The 21641-nt window shown below is 53.9% G+C and overlaps 1 protein-coding gene across 1 annotated transcript; it reads left to right on the top strand.

The window, feature by feature from the left end:
• The first annotated feature begins 583 nt into the window (after window positions 1-583).
• On the top strand, window positions 584-5943 carry LOC120411193 (collagen alpha-1(III) chain-like). Its single transcript, XM_039564573.1, has 6 exons — window positions 584-795; window positions 1061-1887; window positions 1964-3099; window positions 3382-3504; window positions 3841-4076; window positions 5826-5943. Exons 1-6 carry the CDS (start codon window positions 584-586, stop codon window positions 5941-5943), a joined length of 2652 nt encoding a protein of 883 aa, XP_039420507.1.
• Window positions 5944-21641: the final 15698 nt, after the last annotated feature.

Below are 21641 nucleotides of genomic sequence, written 5' to 3'. Positions count from 1 at the left end.
GAGTTTGCTGGAGAAATCGATAAATCCAAAGAATATATTTTTTCCTTACCTTTTTTTGCCTTCTTTTTATTATTTTGATTTTTTTCTATTATGGACACTTGCTCTTCCCACGCTCGTTCTCGTTTGGGTTTTTTTTTAATTTTTTAATGTTAAATATCTCTGGCTGAAGGTGGGAATGGTGCAAAGAGGTCGACCGCAGCCCCTGTGCCCATGAAAAGAAAAAAAAAAAAGAAAAAATAAAAGAAAAAAAAAAGAAAAGAAAGTAAAATTAGAGGATTTGTCGTTGTTTAGTGTCTGGTTTTTGCCTGAACATTCTCTAGTCCTCTAGTCTAGGTTTTCCCCCTCCTTTTTCCAAACGCGCCATAAGTTAGAATTCTTCGTCTTCTATCGGGAAACACCCCGCAGTGGGAATGTTTGTCTGGAAGTTCGGTTGGAGTTACAGTGTTCGTTGGAATGGTTGCAGGAAGCTGAGGGGTGCTTGGGCCGGGCAGGAGCACCCCGGAACCCTCGACGTTAATTGAGCTTTAATCAGAATGCTGGAGAGGCGTTTCATTAGACACTCGGGCGTGAGTGCTCCCTAGAAATGGCTGTTCTAGGAACACGCGGCTGCCAGCGGGACATTAATGACCCGGATCGTGTGGTTGTCCCCCAGCTGCCACTGGGCGTTTCACGGGGGGAGCGGCGCTCCCGGCTCAGTCCCGGTGCTGGTCCCGGCCGTAGCCGATCCCCGGTAACTGCACGAAAATCTCCCGTGAATGAACCGCAGCCGCCGGTGCGGATCGGTAACGTGGGCCAGTAGGTGCCACAGCCCCCGCGATTTTTTACAGAAATATGTGGATGGGAAGGACGCGTTAAACCTCCGACCCCCGGTGGTGCGGTGCTCGGAGCGATCCCTACTATGGAATCTTCCAGCACTGCTCTTGGCTTCTCCTCTGTACTAGACCTTCTGCCGGGGCGTTGGGAGAGCGAGAAGGGGGGCCCGGGAGCGTTCGACTGCCCCCCCGCATCCCAGTGAACCGGTGGGTAGAACAGCTCAACTCCTTCAAATATTTGCGGGCAGAGGTCCCGCACGGCCCCCGGGCTCTCCCGCGCCCGGTTCTGCCCCCGGGCTGGCTTCGCTCCGGGACTGGAGGGGAGGAACAGCCTTCCCCGCCGGCGCGGGGAACGGGGCGTCCCCCTCCTCGGCAAAACCCGGCTCTGCGGAGACCCCCGTCTGCCGCTCCAGAAACCGTTGGGGCCGGTGCTGCCCGTCCTTGCAGCCGGGAGGGTCCCGCGGTCCCCCGGGCGGCTCCGGCGGGACTGGTAGCGAGGGGAAGGACACTTCTAACAGAGACGAAGAGGTGGCGCAGCTAGGCAGCGCGGGCCGCGAACAGCTTCACACCGCCCTGGGCCGCGGCGGATCGGGCCCGTTAGCTCCCGGTGCTCCCGGTCCCGCCGCCCCCGGTCGGAGCCCCGCGCCCGGCGACGGGGGCCGGCGGCCGCGTACGGTTTGCGTGGAAAGCCCGGAGATGCCCCGGCGGCTCTCGGCGGCCCGGTACCGAAGGCCCCGGACTGGCGAACTCTGCTGTCGGGGAGCGCCGGGGCCACCCCGCGCGCCCACCCCCCCCGGCCTGCTGCTCTCCCTCGGGCGTACCGCGGCCGCCGCTCCTTCAAGGGTTCGCTGCTGTCCCCGGCGAGACTTAAACGAAAGCGGCGGGTCCCGGCGGGCCAGCTCCCCAGCGTCGGGTCCCCCCGCGTCCGCCCTCCCGCGGGCCGCCCCCCGCCCGTCGGGGAGCGCGGCGGCTCAGCCGGGGAAGCGGCACCGGACCGGGCCCCACTCCTGCCTTCGGGGTCAGGCCGTGGACGACGGCGGGATGAACCTGCTCGATCAGTCCGTGATCAAGAAAGGTAAGTCCCCGCGCCGCGAGCAGCCGGTGCCAGGAGCCGGCTGACGGCTCTTTCCTCGGTGCTTTCGTGCCCTCAGAATTCCTTCTGGCCGGGGGCAGCGGGTGGATCGGGCCGCGGCAGCGCTTGTCCGTACCCCCGGGCAGGCAGAAACACGGGGCAGGGGATTCCCGTTACTGGGGCTCTCGACAGATCCCGATGCCTGCGCGACCGGGGACTCCCGGCCGGGAAGAGTCGGGTCCCACGCCGGGGGGACGGCGGGAGCGCCGGGAGGGTGCCCGGGGTGGGTTGGTTGCGCGGCGACGGGCGCCGACGGCCCGCTGGCCTCCACGGCCTCGGCCACCACGGCCTCGAAGACATCCAGGTAGCCGCGAGTACCCGCCGTGCCCCGCCTGCTCCACGGGCTGCCCGACGGCGGCCACGGCCTCCGGCAGGACGAGCCGGGGCTGCTCTCTCAGACCCACCGCGCCCCTGGGGCTCGACCCCCGTACGCGGCGCTCAGCCCTCTGCACCAGCACCAGCAGCCGGCCTGGCCCCCGCAGCGCGGGCAGCCGCCGTTGCCCCTACCCGCAGGGCCAGGAGCCGCTTACCCGCACCTGGCGGACCCGCCGCTCTGCCACACGCCCGCCGCCGACTTCCAGCCGCCCTACTTCCCCCCTCCGTACCCGCCGGGGCCCGCCTGCCGCAGCTGCCATCGCTCAACCAGGGCGCCCTACGGCTCGGCGCCGCCTCACCGCCGCTGTTTTCGCCGCCGCAGGACCGCGCCGAGGGGCTGCCCGGGGCGCCGCGGGACGGGACGGGACGGGGGGTCGGGGGCCAGGGGGGCTAGGGCCGGGAGTCCGTGCCCGGCCCGCACCGATGCTTGTGCACAGCTACCCGGGCATGGTGAGTGCGGGACGAGCACGGGGGATAGAGGGGCGGAGACGGGGGCGCCCCCGGGGCCCGGCCCGGCCCGGGGCTTGCCACGTGCATGGAGTCGGGGCCGGCGCAGAGGAGCGGGCGGGCGATGGGAGACGCCGCTCCGGCGTCCCGCGCCCTGACGCGCGCTCCCGGGGCGGCGGGCGCGCCCCCGCCGCTATAACTGGCGCCCGCCGCGCCCGCTGTCGGGAGCCGTCGGGGCCCCGCGGGAGCGGGCGGCGCGTCCCCGGCCACGCTCCCAGGGGGGCTGCGGGTACCCCTCGCCCCTCGCCCCCCGCCCCGGCCGCCTGGTGTGCGGTACCGTGCGACAGGGGAGCGGGGCCGCCCGACGGGCGCGGGGGTAGCACCAGACAGGACTCTCAGGCAGCGCAGCCCGGGGCGGGGGCACCCCGGGTGGCACCGGGGGGAGCACCCTTGGGCTCTCCCGACCCTCGGGGTTTGCTCCCCGGTGCGGCCCGGGGCGATCCGCCCCGGCTCGGGCTAATAAAGTCAAACCGTAGAGCATCGCCGCGGCCCCGCAGCACACCCGCGTCGCAGGAGGTCGCAGCTGCCGCCGGGGCCCTCGCTGCTCTCCCGTAGGGGCCCCGCAACCCCGGGAGGAGCCCCGAGCTCTCCCGGCGGGACCGGCCCCGAGCCCCGCTCCCGCCGTCATCTTCTGTCCCCAGTCCGGGCTGCAGCTCCCGCTCCCCGTCGGGGAGGAGGGTGAAGCGCGCTCACCCTCGCGTCCGTCCCTTCGGGCAGGGAGTCAGGCCCGGAGCACCCCCAGACAGGGGAGGCAGGCATGCTGACCGTCGGTGCTCCCCGTTTTTCCCTGGCTCTGTTGCACCCGAGGGAGGGAGAGAGAGGCGGAGGGAGGGAGGGAAAGGCGGAGGGAAGGATGGAGGAGGGCGCCTCGTCTTGCCCCGGAGGGAGGGCCCAAACCGAGAGTGAGGGAGGGATGGAGAGGCGGTTCGCCCTCGCTGGTGTCCGGTGCCCGGTGCCGCGCTCAGGAACCCGGTGTTGCGGGCCCGGGGGGGGGATGTCATTGGGGTAACCCAGTGCCTCTGGCGGGGCCTTCTCGTCTGCCCGGATCCCCGCTCCGCCGTGGGGCCGTGGGGCCACGCCTGCGTGCCCGTGATATCGGGGCGGTGCGAGTGTGTGTCGGGGTGTGAGAGCGGGCGAGTGTGTGCGTGTGCCCGTGTGGATGGGCCACAGCCCGGCCACGGCGCCCGTGGGCCGCGGGGAGCCGTGACCGTGGTGTCCGGGTGCCTGGCCGGCATCCTGCGGGTGGCACGGTGAGACCGCGAGGATCCGCGGTGACACGCCACCCTTTGTGCTCTGCTCCACGCAAAACACGCGCTGCCAATGGAACGTCCCGCCCAGCGATGGGGGGTTGTGTTTGTTGATGTCGATCACACAGCACCGGCGTGTTGCAGCTGGGGGTGAAGGGGAAAATGAAGGGAGCTGTAGCTCGGGGCGGGAAGAGTGGAATAAAAATTCATTTAATGAGCATTGTTAATTAAACCTGGAAATCAAAGAGGTCTGAGTTGTGGGAATTCAGAGGAAAAATTCCTAAAGACAGGTGGCAGGGTAATATTAAAAGAAAATGAATAAAAATTCATTTAATGAGTCCCACCCTTAAATGCCATATTTAACAGAAATAAATTAGAATAAACGATCAGCTCTTGCCTTTTGAGTGGGATGAAGAGATTTGAATGGATCAACCCTCTATACCTCTGCATATCCCTCCATGAAATGGATCTGGTGGAAAATAAATACAGAACTTCCAGGAGCAGCGTCCTTGAAGCGCAAGAATGAACTGGAACATAACTGCAAAATACAGCATGTCCAATCCAATTTTTCCTAGCAATCACCTCTTTCAGATGAATGAAGACTTGACATTATATGGACTAGACGAGCGAGGGACATTCTTGCCTGCGGTTCTGTACAGGCCGACTCACAACCCTTCCTGCCTGGATTTTGCACAGTTTCTCATTTTTGGGTGGAAACACAGCTTCACTCCCAGTTGCTGCCAGGGACCATCCTCCTGGCTCTGCATTTTGTATTTCCTTCCTTTTGTCTGTCAGTGTTGCAGGTTTCCTCTGCTCTAAGCCTAATGTGTTCCCATGACCCCAGTTTGCCCAGCATGTTCCGTGAGGGGCAGAGGACAGGCAACAGCCCCCAGCAGCCCTACAGTCCCCAGCTCCAGGCTGCACTGGCCTACTGCCCCCCCAGAGTCTGTTGCACCTCTGTTTTCTCCTTCCTGAGCACCGCTGTGTTGTGCTGGGAGGCTTCCAGAGAAGGTGAGAGAAGGTGGCAGAGCAGGGTAGCTGCTGGGGGTTTCCCACAGCTCGTAGGGCTCTGAGGGTGCTGCTGGGCAGGACCCCAGAGCTGCGAAGGTGCTGATTGTGGTCTGGGGCAGTGGAGAACTCAGGCAGGTCTTGGACGTCTTGCAAGGACAATTCTGGTGTGTCCATGAGAGGCCCAGGGGTTTGGTTTGCCCTCATCATCAGGCAGGCACTGTACAGAGAGAGCAGGTAAAAGTGAATAATTGTTCATCAGCAGCACTGGTGCCTTAATGCGTGCCTTCGGAGAGTGTGTTTGGCAGCCGCCTGTATGACAGTCCTGGGCCCCTGCCTGGGACCTCGGGAGGTGACCCCAGCAATTGTCCTGGCCAGGTTGAACCAGTAACAAAACCAGGCAGCTGCTGCCTTCAACAGGGGTGCTAAAGAACAGGTAATGGGGAGCTGTGTCTGAGCCTCCTGTGCTCGTTAGGGAAACACAAAGGATGTATGGCAGAGCAAAACACAAGCACAGCTGGAAGTGTGGTGTAGCTGGGGGGCGAGGGGGCAGCTCTTGTGTTGAGGTCCTCAAGCAGAACCATGTCACTATGTGCAACAAGTGGTCCCTGGGGTGGAGACCTTGCCCAGACTCACAGTGAATGCTTCCTGAAGGAGCTCTGGGACCTTTGTTACAAAACCAGTTTTTCAGAGATTTCTGGCTTGGGTCCTTGCTGCCTCAAGCCCCTCACATGCTCCTGGCAGTGCCGATGCAAACATTGATCTCCTGGTCAGTGCTCTCATTGCCCTGCTCCACCGCATGTTTGTTGCTGACCCCCAGGAGCAGAGGTCGCTGGAGAAGAACTGGTTCATCTTTGACTAGGGAAGAGCTCTGCTCACATACCTGAGTCGGGAAGGGGATGTGGGAATTAATAGGGGCAGGCTGTGTTTGGTGTTGATGGGAGCTGAGCAAAGCCCTGCCTGGCTCTCCAGACCCATAGCAAGGAGATTCCTTCCCCACCTGGATTTCTCAGCAGCAGGGGGGCTGCCGCATTCCCTGCCCACCCCTCAGCAGGGTCCCTGATCTCCCCACGTAGCCCCCTTCCTCTTGCCATGAGATGTAGGAGGGGTGGTGAGGGTGGAGGTCTGAGTGGCAATAAAACTAAATATTTCATAAGGTTGTTACTTGGCTGCTGTGCTGTCATAATGCCATTGCAAACCTGACCATGGCATCCATTATCTTACAGCATTTATTCATCTCAACCCAAAAGCACCCCAGAGGAGCAGATCCCAAGATGGACAAGGATTGCAGCCAGCAACACCCAGAGCAATGCAAGCCCAACCACAGGTTCTGCCCCTGGCAGTTGGCATCTGTGGGCACCAATGATCTGGTGCCAGCAACCTGGCCAAGGCTTCAAAGGCTGCAGAGTGTCCTCAGCCACCCTGAGCTTTGCAAGCCCATCCACAGGCTCCAGCATGCCCAGCTGGCTCAGCCCACGCGAGGGAGATGGTGCCCAGGGCACGGGAGCTGTTGGAGGCCTCCTGCCACGTGGGCATCTCTGTTAGCTCCACGCATCTGTTTTGCCTCCCTGAGACTGAGTGCTATCAACAGTGAGCACTGCACGTTCAGGAGGGGACTGCTCTCTTGTCCCAGGACACTTTGCAAACATTCTCAGACAGAGCACCCCCAAAAGGAGCTCTGGGATGTTACCAGGCTGAATGCCAGTGGAGATGGCAGAGCTCCTTGAGGAATATCACTGCTCTCTTGTCATGTACTTGTTTCTTTGCGTGAAACAAAATATGCCTTCAATGGAAAGTCACATTAGCTGTGAGCAGGACCATCCGTGCCCTGCCAGAGATGGAGAGTGGGGTTTGGCCACCAGCAGGTGCCTGGAGAGGAGCACCTGTGCTTCATTCTCACACCCTGGGAGCAAACCAAGAGCCTGGGAAGTCCTCCAGTTTTATCCTGCCCCACATCTTAGGACTAGCACAGTCCTAACCAAGAGGCCTTTGGTTGCTGGTCTTTAATTCCCTGAGAGGCTAAGCTCCCACAACACCTGACCAGAGATCCTGCCTGGTTCCAACAGTTCCACCAGTTCCAACGGCTCACTGTAGGCAGCTGATCTGGTTTGGCTGTGGTTCATCCCCGTGGGCAGTGGTTGGTAATGAGAGATAGGACCTGTATCACCAGGAGGATGCTTTGCTATTCCCAGTGCGGTGCTGCTCTTCTGCCTCTGGTCAAGGGTGTGGGCTTTCCCATTAATGACATCCACTAATTAGTGCGTCAGAAAAAACACCCAAACCCTCAAATCCTTTACCTTCAAGTGTTTCCAGTCCTGTACAAGGAACACATCCCTGCACCGCAGGGAAACACCAGCAGGAAAAGTTAGGAATACAATGCCGTCCTGGCCTTGGAAAAGAGAAGAACTTTGGAGTTGAGCTGGGAGAGGCTCCTCAGCCTGCCGTTGGAACAAGGCAGGGTGCTCCCAGCAGAGCGGCGCGAGCCAAACAGGCAAATGAGCCTCTGTTGCTCAGGGAGAGTATCTTTAGATCTTTTCATCTCAGCCCTGAGCAGTCGGTGCAACCCCGTGGTTTTGGCTCACTGCTTTATTAGAGCGAATGCCTTACACAACTGAAGAGGAGGGAAAATCAAGCACGAAGCTGCCTCAAAAGGAAGGCTGGCTCTGGTTGTATTCCTGCTTTAGCCAGCCCAGGGCACTGATCAGAACTCATTGAAGGGGGCTGTGGAATCGTCTGATGAAGGCACCAGGTGTCAGCCGAGGAGTTCTCTGGGAGCTGCTGCCTCGCCGGGACCGGCTCTGCTTCCCAGGGTGGCTGCCGAGGCAGGCTTCATCCGAGCGGAGCTCCCTGCTCCTGCTTTTCCAGCACTGGCTTTACAGCCTGGTCTTCCAGCTCTCGGTACCCCCGTTATCCCGAGGATGTTGAGGAACACTTTGCTTTACAGAAGAGAAAGGCCACATGTAGCGTGGAGTAAATCACTTGTCTCCCGTTAGGGTGTGAAAACCAAAATGAGTGAATTTCCCCTTTCTGACTCCCCAGAGACCGATGGGATGTACAGGCAGAGTTTTCCACTCTTGCAAGGTGAAGGATTCAGTCTGCCTTGGCAAAACACCCAGCACAAAGTACATCCATGGGATTTTCTATTTGCTCCCTCTCGCTGCCGGCCCAAGTTCACACCTAGAAAACCTTCCCAGCACCACTTGCTTTGCCTGTTTTGCCCAGCATGACTTGATGCTGTGCTGCAGGATGATCCCCCTGTTCACATCCACCTCTGGTGCCATCATAAAAAGGCAGGAATGGGAAAATCTTTGTTATTTACTGATAGCATTGGGAATAACTCCTCGTTATTTTCTGTCAGAGGTTTTCACCCTTTGTTTTTCAAACTTCCCAGTGCTGGGATTTCTTTCTGCCCAGGGCCCTGACGGGATGATGTGTTGTGAGGATTTCTCTGTAAAAACAGCCTGTTTTGTTATTAAAGACGTTTTGTTGTGTCCACATCGATGTGCAGAACTGCTGCTGCCTTGGAACATTTCCCCAAGCCCCTGCTCATTTAAATGACCAAACGTTACAAAACTGGAGTGATGCAGCAGAGCCCAGTGTGATCAGCACAAGGTCTGTTCAGCACTGCTGCTGTGCCCTTTGGTGCCAGGTGGGCTCAAAAAAAACCCATGGCTGAGCAGGGAGGAGGCAGCAGCACGCCAGGTGGGAAATGAAACCAGACACCTGCACTGTCCCACCATGGCACCGAGTGGGCCAATCTGTATGGAATGGCAGCTCTGGAACAGTGTCCTTTCCAGGCCGTGCTCGTGGAGCTGGCCAGAGCCAGCGAGCAGTGCAGGGGTGTGATCCGACTCCCGCAGTTGCTGTCCTGCGTCGCTCCAGCCTCTGTGGATTTTGAGCTCATCACCGGCTGCATCCCGCTTTTCCCCTGGCTGCCGGACGCTGCTCTCCAGGCGCGCTGGCTGGAGGACGTGAGTGCCTGGGATGACATCCGTGAGCTCTGGTTCCTGGGAATGCAGGCCTTGGCCGCCCACACGGCTCAGGCAGACCCCAGCAGCGATGGCCTGGCCGTGGCTGTGTCACCCCCCTTTCAGGGAACACAGTCCGCCAAAGAGTTTTTTGGAGCTGCCATTCGCTTCCTCTCCCAGGAGGCCCTTCTTTGAGTGAGCCAACTGTATTGTGTCATTCATTTCCTTTTTCTTCCAGCCCCTGGGATGAGGAGACTTCTAGGGCAGGATGATGTTGTCCTGCTCCACACAGACCCACCACGTGATAAACCAAAAATCTGCAGGAGCAACGAATACACGGACCATTCAGCAAGCTGATGTGGGGAAGCTGGGCTGGAGAAAGCAAATAGAAGGGAAACTGCTCCAGTTTGTCATTGGAAAAGTAAAGGAAGCTCCCATTGGCAAAGCCCACACTGTGCTGTGTGGGCAGAGACCAGGAGCTTAGCAGCAAACGTTGCCACTCTGGGCCTGATGATGGCCAGGATCCTTGCAGGGTCAGCAGTGATGGATGTGTTGCTGAAATCTCTTCCACTTCTGCTGCCCCAGAAGCATCACCTGGTTCCAGGAAATGTGTCAAAAAGGGTTTATTTTTTCTCTAGGCAAGACAAAACCTTTTCTTCCTTTCATTACATTTTTGGTGCTGTGTTTAACCTTGACATTCTCAGGTGCTTCTGGCTCTGCTGAGCTTGAGAATCTGTTAACACACATCACTGAAAAGGGATGTCCCTTTTTCAACCCAAATACAGAACTGTGGGAGCTGGCTCTGCAGTTGGCAGTGGGAAGAAAGTGTGCCTTGTGCATCCCAGACCACATGTGGGGTTTTCCTTAACCTGGTTGTGACTGCTCCAGACCTAGTCAGGTAGGGAGGTTCTGACCTCCGAGTCGTCGGCCCCAGAGCCCTGACGAGCGCTGAAATGAGTCTGGGACATCCTCATCTCCGAAGGGGCACCAGCACTGCTGTGTGAGTACTTCCTGCGGCAGTTTTCCCCTTCTAGATTTCTGCTACCTGGCTTTTGCCATTTGACAGCAGAAGACAGGCCCCTCCCCCAAGATGGATGAAAATGTAGGGTTTAGACCCATTCTACCTCATGCTCCCAGTTTGTTGCATTTTAGCACAAACCTGCTCAAATATTTTTTCTATTTTCATTCTCCCTGCAGTACTAGATCCATGGGGCTTTTTCCCCCAAGATGGATGAAAATGAGCATTTTAAGCGCAAGTTTGTTGCATTTTAGCACAAAAGGGCAGCCCAGCTCTGAGTCTTCCCCAGGCAGAGCTGGTCAGCACTGAGGGCTCTGCCTTATGCCAGGAAGCTTTTCAAGGTCATCTTTGCCTCTGTTCGAGTCCTTGGAGCTTGGATGGCAGAAGAGACATCCTCCCTCACAATAACGTGTCACTTTGCTTTCTTCATGCAGGTTAAACAGGAGGAGCTGCAAGATCCTTGCAAACTCTGCCTCTTGGCCCACTGTGGTTTCCAGACCTGTGGTAGTTGATGTGCAGAAAATGCAGCTCATGAGGATTATGGAGGAGGCATTTGGAGCTGTAATATTCTACTTCCTTGTGGAGATGGGGATCCAGGAGTGCCTGAGGGAAGAGAACCCTCTGCTAGAAAATGTGCAGAAAATGCAGCTCATGAGGATTATGGAGGAGGGGAAGAAAGAAGTGGTGACAGCCTGCTATGCTGGCAGCAAGTTCCTGGCCCTGCTGGTGAACTTGGCTTGTGTGGAGGTCCGCCTGACCCTGAAGCTCGCGGCCAGCCTCGTGCAGGCCTGTGGGGCTGAGTGGATCCCAGCAGGGAGTGACAAGGGGCTGGCTGACATTCTGGGCAGCAAACTCAGCCAGTCGCAGCGGGACCCCGCTCTCCCCCTGTCACCTCTTCTGACAGAGAACTCGCAGGGCTCCAAGTGCATCTGCAGACTCTACTTTCTCAAGGCTGAAGACATGACCAAATTTGAGCTGTGTGAGCTTCTGCCTCACTTCACCAAGTGCTGGCAGAGAGATGCCCCACAGCTCCTGGCTGTGCTCAGCAAGCTCTCTGGTGGGCGGTCACGGCTCTGACCGTGCCCTCACACTGCTTGTGGGCTGTTGGCTGTAGCAGGCGGGCCCCAGGGAGTTGGTGACCAAAGGGACAGTGTCTGCTCTGTGCCAGGCCTACCCGAATAGTGGCCACGGCCAGACAGATCCTGAACAAAATCCCGACCTTCAATGACATCCTGCTTTCCCTATGCGACCCAGATGCCCTCGGCCTCACCCTGCTGGCCTGTTTCTGCACCGACCCAGAGCTAGCTGGGCACTCCCCGACCCGCCTGTTGACCTCCCGGCAGCCCCCAGCCGACTGCCCCCCGCACACCTTCCGTGCCGGAGAGGTGGATGCCAAGATCCGTCGCCAGATCTTCGACGCGATCGGATTCACATTCATCTTTTTGCTATGCTCACACTCACTCCTGTTTTGCCTCGCAGGTGACCAAAGCAGTCAGATGCACTAGTTAAAGTTGTTTTGGCTTCTGATTTGCCTGTTCCATCCGGTACATGTACCAAACCCGTGGTAAACCTCTGGATTAGTACTCGGACCAAGTGCCAGCTCAGTGGGTACTCCCCGAGCCTGGCCTTGACCTGGGTGTGCGGGATGGTCAGTCAGTGCTGCCACAGTCTTGGAACGGACTGGGAGCTCGGAGCAAGCTGCTTCAGAGCTTTGGGGTTCCCTTCAGCGAAACAAGGTAGGGGGGAGGCCAAGCACCCCGCTGGACACCGGAGTGCTCGGGGGACGCGGGGAGGTGGAGCGAGCAGTTCGCAGCGCTGCTCCTGGTTAAGGAACCGCGGAATCGCCTCAGGAGTGGGGGGACAGGCACGCCACGCTGAAGCGGTGCCTCGCTGTTACTCAGAGACGCGAGGAACGACGTGCCGGTATTGCCCTCTAGTCCTTCGGCCCGCGCTTCCCGACCATGGCCTCGGACTCCGCGGCGAGGGACGGGGCTGAGGGAAGGGACTGGAACGGCGAGGGACGGGCCTGCGGGAAGGGGGGCGCCGTGAGGGAAGGGACTGGAACGGCGAGGGACGGGCTGAGGGAAGGGACTGGAACGGCGGCGCGGAGGCGGAGCGCGGATTGGCTGGGGGGGCAGGCGGCGCGCGCCCGCGGGCACAGTTCCGCGCGGAGGCGGCGGCTTCGGGCACCGCCCAACAAGGCGGCACGCGGTTGGCCTCCCGGTTCGCACCGGGCGGGGCGGGCGCGGAGGCCGCGCAGCCACAGGTGATTTGCCCGCCGTGCGGGCAGTGCCAGGGCTGCAGAGCCGCGGGTCCCCGCCGCTCGCTCCCCCGCCGCGCCCGCGCACGCTCACCCGGAAGCTGAACCGCCGGCTCCCGGTACTAGAGCTGGGTCCGCGGGGCTCCAGCGCGGTGGACCCGGGGGCACCGCGGCCTCCTGCCCCGCGGCCATGGCGGCATGGCGAAGTGAGGCGGCTCCTCGGCGAGCTTAGGCGGGCACCGGGCGCCGGGCACGGCCCCGGGCCCCGCGAGAGGCGGCGGCGCCCCGTGCCGCCCGGCGGGTACGTACCAGGGGTGGACCCCCGGTCCCCGCACCTGCCCGGCCGGAGCCCCCCGGCACGGAGCCCCCGGGGCGGGGAGATGTAAACCCGCGCCCGCTCAGCCAACAGGTCCTTGAGGAAACTTTCCGCCGCCCCAATTGCATTCAACCGTCCGCAGCAGAGCAGGAACAGACACGGGAGGAAAACTTCACAGGGGCTGTTACAGCCAGATCCACCAGCGCTCCTCAAGCACTCCGAGCTTGTTACACCTCGAGAAAGCATCATTAGGCACTAAATGGCATTAAATCTGCCAGTTCCGAAGAATCCAAAGGGAATGGGTATGAGAACATTAATTATTTCAGAGCTAATAAATAACACCTATTTAAGGCAACAGTGAGCCAAAGGCTATTTAATAGCCTCATATACTAATTAAATGTAAATTATCTCTAGGTGATGCGGTTTGCTTCTTGTTTTGCTCCACAGGGCAGGGATCACCAAACTTCTCTGCCTTTCTAACCCAGCCAGAAACAGAGACACGAGAGCACAGCAACGCTGGGAAACCGGGAGCTAACGCCCTTGACAACCCCTGCCCATCTGCCTGGCGATGTCACCGCAGGCACGTCCGTGCTGGCTGGTGAGTTTCAAGCATGCCTGAGGATTGGACACCCAGGCAGCAGCGCAAGGATAACACAGGCACTTTTCATCTGCTATCACAGTGGCTGTCCACTGGATTCCAAACGGGCATTTGGGAAATTTCCAGCTCTCAGTGCTGAGTGGAGAGGGCCTGTCACTTGTGTTTTTCTCCTCCAGACCCCATAGTCCAGCTGTTGCTAAGGAACTATCAATGTCTGATACCGAAATGAAATCTGTAGTGGCACAGCTCTCAGTGCTGAGTGGAGAGGGCCTGTCACTTGTGGAGGAAAAGGAAAGGCTTATCTACTGTGATTCGTCCAGCTGCTGCTAAGGAACTATCAGGGTATGAAACACAAAACATCCCACGGCAATTGAAATGTTCCTGCACAGATCCAGTGACTTGGCTTCCAACCTCTTCTCCATGGCCTTTGTGGGCAGCAGCAGGGTTCTAGAAACACCCAGCTCCCTTGCAGCTTTTCCCAGGCAGTGTCGTGACAGGAACTGGGCGCTGATGCTGTCACCTGCAGAGGAGCACAAGGCACACAGACAAGTGCACAGGTAGAACAGCTGCATAATTAAGTAAGAGGGATAAATACCATAAAAAACCATCAGTTCCAAAGAGAACCAATAAAAAACACAACCCCACAATGTCTACCAGCAAATCATTTCACTTTTCTCTCAGAGTATTTTAAACAACAATGGCTTTGGGTTGTTAGTTTAAAAAAAAATCAATTAAAAAGGAAACCAATAAAAACAAGCTTTTGAGAGCTCATTTAGTAACTGCTAAGGGTGGTGTTTTGTTTAGTTTAAAAAACAGATTATCACTTGTTCCTTTTGTCAAGAATTAGGGTCAGAAAAAGCTCTCTCTGAGATACTTAGGGCTAAAAAACATTCCTGCCTTTCCAAGTTGCTTTCCTTAAATTAGATTATTTTCCACTGCCTGTAGGCAAATAAAGACTTCTGACACACTGCTCTTGGGGAGAGTGTTAAACATTACTTGAGCAGGAGGTTGGTTACTCAAGTTTGAACAGGAAATTAAAAAAACAAACATAACACCAAACACCACACAATGCATCAGAGGAAAACTTCCATGCAAACCACTAACTTGGTTATTCAGCTGAGCCCCTTCCCAATTAGTCAAATTTGCCACTGGGAACTGTCTAGGAAGGTCCAGTAACACAACAAGGACGCTGGGAATACAAACGTCTTTTCAGGGTCTAAATTAGCTGATTAAGGTCATACAGCTCATTAGCCAGGAAGCCCAGTTGACAAGGAAACGCACCATTCAAACATGCAACCCTTTGCTAGGACCAAGTCTCATAGGAGCTCTAACTCTAAACTTCCAAGAAATTATTAAAGCCAGGAAATGCATGTTAACTCTTCCAAGCAGAGCAACCCTTAAACAACCAACACTGTCTAGAATACCCTCTAGGTAGACTTGATGATCTCAGACTTGTACCATTCCAACTGTAACGACTCTTTGATTCCTGGCTATGTTTATTTCTGCACACGCAACAACCTTAATTTAATGGAATTTTCACTCATTTAATGGTATAACAAAAACTCTGCAATGGAAAAAGTGTCTACATCAGGGTAACTATGTCCATATAATTGCCATAACTCCTCCTCAGCTTCACAAACTCCGCTGCCTGAGTGACACAAACAAGCCCAAACAGTTATGTCAACACAGTCCCCCTTGCGTAACTCCACATGACCACGCTCATTTCTAGGCATAGCAGATTAATGATTAAAGACTTGACTCTGTGGACCTTTTAAACCTGCCACACGTCAGTAACAGCTTCTATTAATAATCTCCAGTTCACAGACTTGCCCGGGCAGTTAATCCTGCCTGATCCTGTCCCAGGGATGCAGCTCACAGCTTTGCTGAGCAGCAGGGGAATGGAACACACAGGTCTCCATATCGTTTTTGTCACATCAGTGGAGAAAACTGCTCTTCCCAGGAACTCAGGAGTCGCTAAGCTCAGCATCACACAAGTCACAAGACACCTGCACAGTGGGTGTGCTTAGTCACTGAGAGTCTACACTTGTATTTCATCTGTGAAAAGCAGGAACATTCCTGAGGATGGGCTCCCGTTCCATGGCCTTTGGTGAGCATCAAACATTCAAACAGCTCTAAGTGCCCCGGGACAAAACTAGCATTCCAGATGTGAATTTTCCACAGAGACATACTGATCTTCACTTTTCATTTTCAATAAAACTCTGATAATGCCCACCCAGGACATGTTTATTTGAAATGAGCCGGTATGTTTTTCTGAATTGCTGTACACAGACAGCTACTTCATAACACAAGTATTATATTTATTCATCTCTACCAGGTTTAGAACTGAGGCACACACAGAATGGGAGACATTTAAGAGAAAAATCTTCCCCACATACCACTCAAATTAAGGCTTGATATAGAAGCAGTGAAATTCAGCAGCACTTTCTAGCTTCCTCCTCCTCCTCAACCACTGCTCATCCATCTCTCCTCATATGTCAGCTCCGGCTCAACTGTCCCTAATATATCCTGTGGATGAGGGAAATATGCTGCTTCCCACATTCTTAAAAGGATCTCATCCATTCAGACTTACGTTTTGCCTATAAAACTCCCTTTCTGTTAAAGGTGAATCCAGACTTGGAAAAACAGTAATAAATGGAAGAATTACACCATTCCTGTGAATTTCAACAGGAGAACAGAGTATGGAACGTGTGTACACACCATGCCCACGTGTATGCACACGCACTCTCTCCCACTGCCATAGTCACAGGCAGGGACAAGCACCTGGCACCAACCTGATGGGTCTGGAATTTGCCCAGGGCAACAGCCAACCTCATCACACCTGAAATGCCTGGAGAGCCAGTCCCTGACATTGTCACACCTCATCAACACACAGCACTTCCTTGGAGAGAGAGCAGACAGGGAATCTGTGTCTGCAAATGTTCAACAGCAAGAGAAGTTGACATCAGCACCTTTAAAATCCTCAGCACCCCCCACCACGGTGCAGAAGGGGGAGAAGCTCCTCACTTGAGCAATGAAGTGTAAAAGAAACGAATGAACTTGAGATTAGCAACCATGTCATGGGGAACAGAGCTCCTTGAGACAGCACAAATGGGAAATATTTTTCTCCATTAAAATAATGTCTGAATTTAAATTACAATATCCTGATCAAGAATATGCTCCAGATCTGGCTCCCTCCCTGTCAAGAACGGAGTTCTTGAACACAACACAAAAGGGTTTTTTTTTTCTTAGCATGAAAATTTTGAGTGCTTGCAACATTTGACATAATTTCTGTTAAGAGTCAAGTCACTTCAGGTCTCAGCTCTGCAGTAAAGGGTCTGCAAGGAAAAGCCTTGCTACCCACCCTGACATAGTGTTTTTCATTAAAAACCCTCAAACATTTGACATCAGTGGCCTTGCCTCTCTGCCCATAGTCTGCCTAGAAGGAAAACACTGCAAACAGTGACACTGGTTCAGAGCCAGAAACCGAATCCCAAAATCCCAAGTGCAGTTCCTTACTCTAACCCATAATCTGTTTCAGAGGAGCCCATAATGCCCAGACTGAGCAGCGAGCCCAAGGTCACAGAGCAAGTTTCCAACAGGCATGGAGCTAAAGCCATCTACAGCAGCAGAAGTGAAGACAAAAACGTTCCAGTACTTACAGAAGATTGTAAGGAACAATCTGCTCCTCCTACCTAAGCCACCACCACCCGGAGAGCGTATATAGGAAAGTAAATCTGACTTCTCAGAATCTCTACCTGGCCTCAGTATCCACTGGATAATAGATTGAATCACTATTGTCAAGATGAATTTGGGGCACAGGAGGAATGCACCATTCCAGTTTGCATCTGGGAAAGAGGAGGGAAGACAGACAATTCTCAGTCCTTTAAAGTGACCTACCCACGATCTCAAACGGCTGCCAAGCAGGATCTTCCCCAGCTCGCATTTAGATTGGCAGCAAGTGGTCTGACAGGAGCTCAGAGTATGGAACCCTTCCAGAAGCTGCAAATGGGTGCAGTTCACCTGGATGCACATATTTTCCAAGAACCAAAAGGCATCACAGGTGGGGCGTAAAAAGCAAGTGCTCTGTGCTTTTTGATTTCTTTCTCCGCACCAAACCAGATCCCTTCTCAGGAGCTGCACTCTGTTACCTGACAGCCTCTGCTTCTGGAATGATTGCCTCAGGACCTGATCCTTCAAGCGCTTGGCTTCGCTCCGGCTGCTTCTGGAGCTCTCTACCAGATCCCTTCTCAGGAGCAGCTCTGTCTGCCACTAAGACATTACTGCTCTTAGGAGGGAGTGGGCTTCTGGGGTTCTGTTCTCTTGGATTCTGTCCACCCCAGCCCCAGCAACCACTTACCTGGGGCAAGTCACCGTCAGCATCCTGTGACCTGTTCCAAGTCAAAATCTACCTAAAGCCAGACTGAGGAGGGGGACAGCTGTCCCAGACAGCCCCATTGTTGATAGGAGGCTGCAAACTGGTAACCTGAAAAGGTATCCCATCACGTGGGCAATTCGAAAAGGAGGGAAAAACCTACCCCAAAACCCAAACAAAACCCCAAGCCATTGGCCTTGCCCATTATCACGGACTCCATCCTGCCTCACCTTCCCACTTAAAGATAGTTTATCACAGCTAATGACATATCACCTTTCCTTCTCACCTGGCATGCACACTGTGTGATTATACAGAGGATAAGGTGTGGACCTAAAAAGATACTTCTACAGGTAACAGTTTTCAGCTCCCAGACAATTCCCACATAAAATAATGTAATTAACTGCCTTGATTCAGCATTTCAATGAAAACAGTTGATTTTAAGATGCCAACTCAAGCAAGCAGATTGACGTCGAAGTACACTGTGAGCTCTATGCATAACTCTATAATTTGGTGGATTTGAGAAACTGGAGCACTCTTCAAAAAGAGAACATTTGGCATTAAGTTAACACTGTATGTGTTTGGAGTAGAGTCTAAACTGATTTCATTCACCCCGTGCCAAGGTACAAACATCACTTAACAATTCAAATGTGCCAAATCCCTGAAACATGGCAAAAGCTATTTCAGGAACAGTTTCACAAAGCAGAATTATATTTCACCAAGGAGAAAAATTCAGTCATTTCCAGAACCAGAGGCACCAGTTTTGTACAGTGCCAAATCTGCTCCAGGGTGGTGGCTCAAGCAGTCACAGCCCTACCTGCAACCAGGATTTGAATACACCACGTCACCCTGGCTGCCCCAGGAGCTCTCGGCAGCGTCCCTTGGCTGCTCGCCACATCCAGATGCTGGGGGGGTTCTGGAAAATCAAACATTTGTCAAGTTTTAGTGCCTGGTTTCACAGGAGGGTAGAAATGCTGCAGCATTGCAGGGGAGAGAGAAAGCTGAGTTTGAGTCAGCCCCGACAGCTGAGAGAATGGGGTCACCGAGCTCAGCTCAACTGCTAGGAGGAGGAAAGAACAGTTTGCCAAGAGCAAGAGAAGACATTTAAGAGTGGCTGCAAAGACATCTCCTCACACGTGTCCCTGGACAGTAATAGCAGGATAACCTGGAAAGGGAACAAGCAGGGAGATGTAAAATCTGGATGTTCAGAAGCACACATCCAACAGTTCACATTAATGACAAGGGGAGCACTTCCTAAAGATGGGAAATCCTGAGAGTCATGGACTTTCTTATTAGCAAAAATCATCAAGGAGAGTAAAAATCTTCCACCAGTTCCATCACGGCACTGTATTTTAGCAAGAAGTTTTTATTTTGATGAACTTGCATTTCGTTAAGAGTCATGGACTTTCTTATTCTATAAATTTGACAGTAGTAATAATCTTTAAAAGAAAAATGTTCCCAACTCCAGCTACAGAAGGAGGAGTCTGTGCCACTTTAGCATGCAAAGCTCTTGCAGCTGAATTTATGCATGCTACAATTCTAAAGTAACTACTACCAGCACATTCTAGGGGGTTATTACCAACTCCAGCTACAGAAGGAGGAGTTAATGGATTAAAAACAATCCTCATGCAGATGAAGATAGTATGGAAGACTCTGAGTAATCACCTTCCTGCATTGCAGAAAGCTGCAAGACTGGTGTCCTCACGCCCTGTGAGAACACAGTGACCTCTGCAGTGGACTGGTGCCCAGCAGAATCAGTTACTATGAGCTGGTAGGTCTCCAACCCCTGGAAGGGAAGCAGCAATGCAGGTAAAGGCAGCTTACCTGGCTGGACTATAGAGCAGCTTTTCTGAAAGTCACCATAAGATCTAGAGGCTGCTGACAGATTGCTGCTCACCCTACAAGCTTTCTTTTGCTCATTTATCAGTAACATATCAGCCCAGAATGGTCCTGAATCGGAAAACATTGATTAGGTTACATTGTGTAAAATAAGAGAACCGCCTAGAAAGCCAATATTCAGGACCCAGCACTGTGGGCAGACACAGATGTTTGCAAATACAAACCTGCCTTTATTGTACAGGAGTTCTGATTTTTGCTCTCATTCTCTAAGTACTGCTCCACTTTTCCTGCTCCTGTCCCAGTTAAGAATTCCAACGACTATTTCATTCACACATCTGCACTAAAATGAGACTGTAAACCATGATCCCCAGTAGATCTCCTGCCCACTACCTTGTACTCAGACAAAGTGAGGTTAACAGATGTAGGACTTTGCATACACATGCCATAAAGGTGGGAAATCCCACCATTAAGATCTTCTCAGTCAATTCTTTATCTGGACCAGCATCTGCTTTTGGGGGCTTGTTGTTCTCTGGAAAAGAGACTATCTTCTGGTCATCCGAGCTCTTGCTGCCATCTAGAGTGGTGCTGTCCACAGGAAGGATTTGGTACCACAAGAATGTGGAAGGTGATACACACCGTGTTTTTTCCCAAAGAAAGAACCAACGTGACCATGACTGAACACAAGGGAGGTGTGGGGGTGTGACTTGTTTAAAATGAAAACCTCTCTCCAATCAAACATAAATCCTTGTCTTATTCAGGTCATTGAAAGCTTGTCAGGCGAGTGGGAGTCAGGCCTAGAGACCGAGACCAAGACCAAGCTCTGCTGCTGTGAATGGAAACACTGCTGAGCCACACCATGCTCAGAGGGTCAGTCTCTCCATGAGACCAGCATTTCAGGGAATTTAGAGTCGGAAGAGAACTCTGCCTCATTTAAACAAACTGCACAATGAGCCAATTTTGTAAGAAAAAGGTGCAAAGCAAAAACAGTCCCTCATTTCTAGGGCTTTGCACTAGGTGGTGTTTACAAATAGTGGTTCTTTCAGCAAATTGGCTTGTGAACTGCACAATGATATTTCTGGCTGTTTAATGTTTTGGTTAATTTCAAACCAGAGGAACACTGATAACGGCATTTCTCCAGTTACAGCAAGATAATCTAAAGGGTAAGTGCAGCATCCAGAACAAAAAAGCATGCAGCCTCACTCCAAACAGGAGCCTGGAAATAAGGGTCCATGACAAAAAGCAAAATGATGTTCTCCAGCTTCACACCATCTGGACCCCTAACCAAGACACAAGGAATTTGTTTCACTGGGATTTCAAGTCCACAGAGGAAGAGTCCTCTGTCAGCACTCTGGAAGTGCTGAGCTCTTCCCTCTCATGTAGATCTTCTGAGACCCCTCTGTCAGCCCCGATTTCCAAATCTAAGACTTAGATGACTTCACTAAATACCCCATATACAGATCTGAGACAAGCTCTTCCTATTTCTGTGATACCAAGTGGAATCATCAGGACTGGGCCAGTTTCAGCCCCGATTTCTCAAGACCCAATTTTGGGCTTCCTGGGTCAGGCTGTTCTGCACAGCTTGAGGCATCCACTATTGGCAAGAAAGGAACTACCAGAACCCAGGGGAAAACTTTAGAGCAGGAGAAGTTACAGTGTAATGTTTAGTGCCACTGAATTACTGCTTTGCTGTAGAGAATGACAAAAGAATTGCATACCTCCATCTCTCCAGTACACAAATACCTTCAGGTTATTTTTAGGTGTCCATTGGTTTAGAAGAATAAGTAAGTTGATGAACCAGTTGTTTGTGGTGGGTGAGTAGCAGAGCAGAAATAAACTGGAAAACTAGAGGATGAGGTAAATGTGAAATTTTCACAGCCTGATGCTCACAAGAGCACTTGTAGCCACATGGAGCACTGAGGAATCCATGGATCTCCCTCCTAAATGCACCTGCTTAGGAAAATCCTGGCTAAGAACACTGAAGACAAATCCTGCCTTTCTGGAATGGGCCAATGGAAATAACTCCCTGATCTTCACAAAGCACCTGACAAGAACTCTCAGGACGGCAATGCAGGCTGGTCAGTCAGCAGGTGACCACAGCTTGGTTCAGGTATCAGATAAAAACATTCCAGCCTGCTCCCTGGCACTCAGCAGAGTTGTATTTGGCACATCCTTTCCAACATTTCCCTCTTTTC

Source organism: Corvus cornix, chromosome 23, assembly GCF_000738735.6.
Source record: "Corvus cornix cornix isolate S_Up_H32 chromosome 23, ASM73873v5, whole genome shotgun sequence".
NCBI lineage: Eukaryota > Metazoa > Chordata > Aves > Passeriformes > Corvidae > Corvus > Corvus cornix.
Note: the sequence above shows the minus strand (reverse complement) of the source record. Positions and strands in the feature narration are given on the sequence as shown.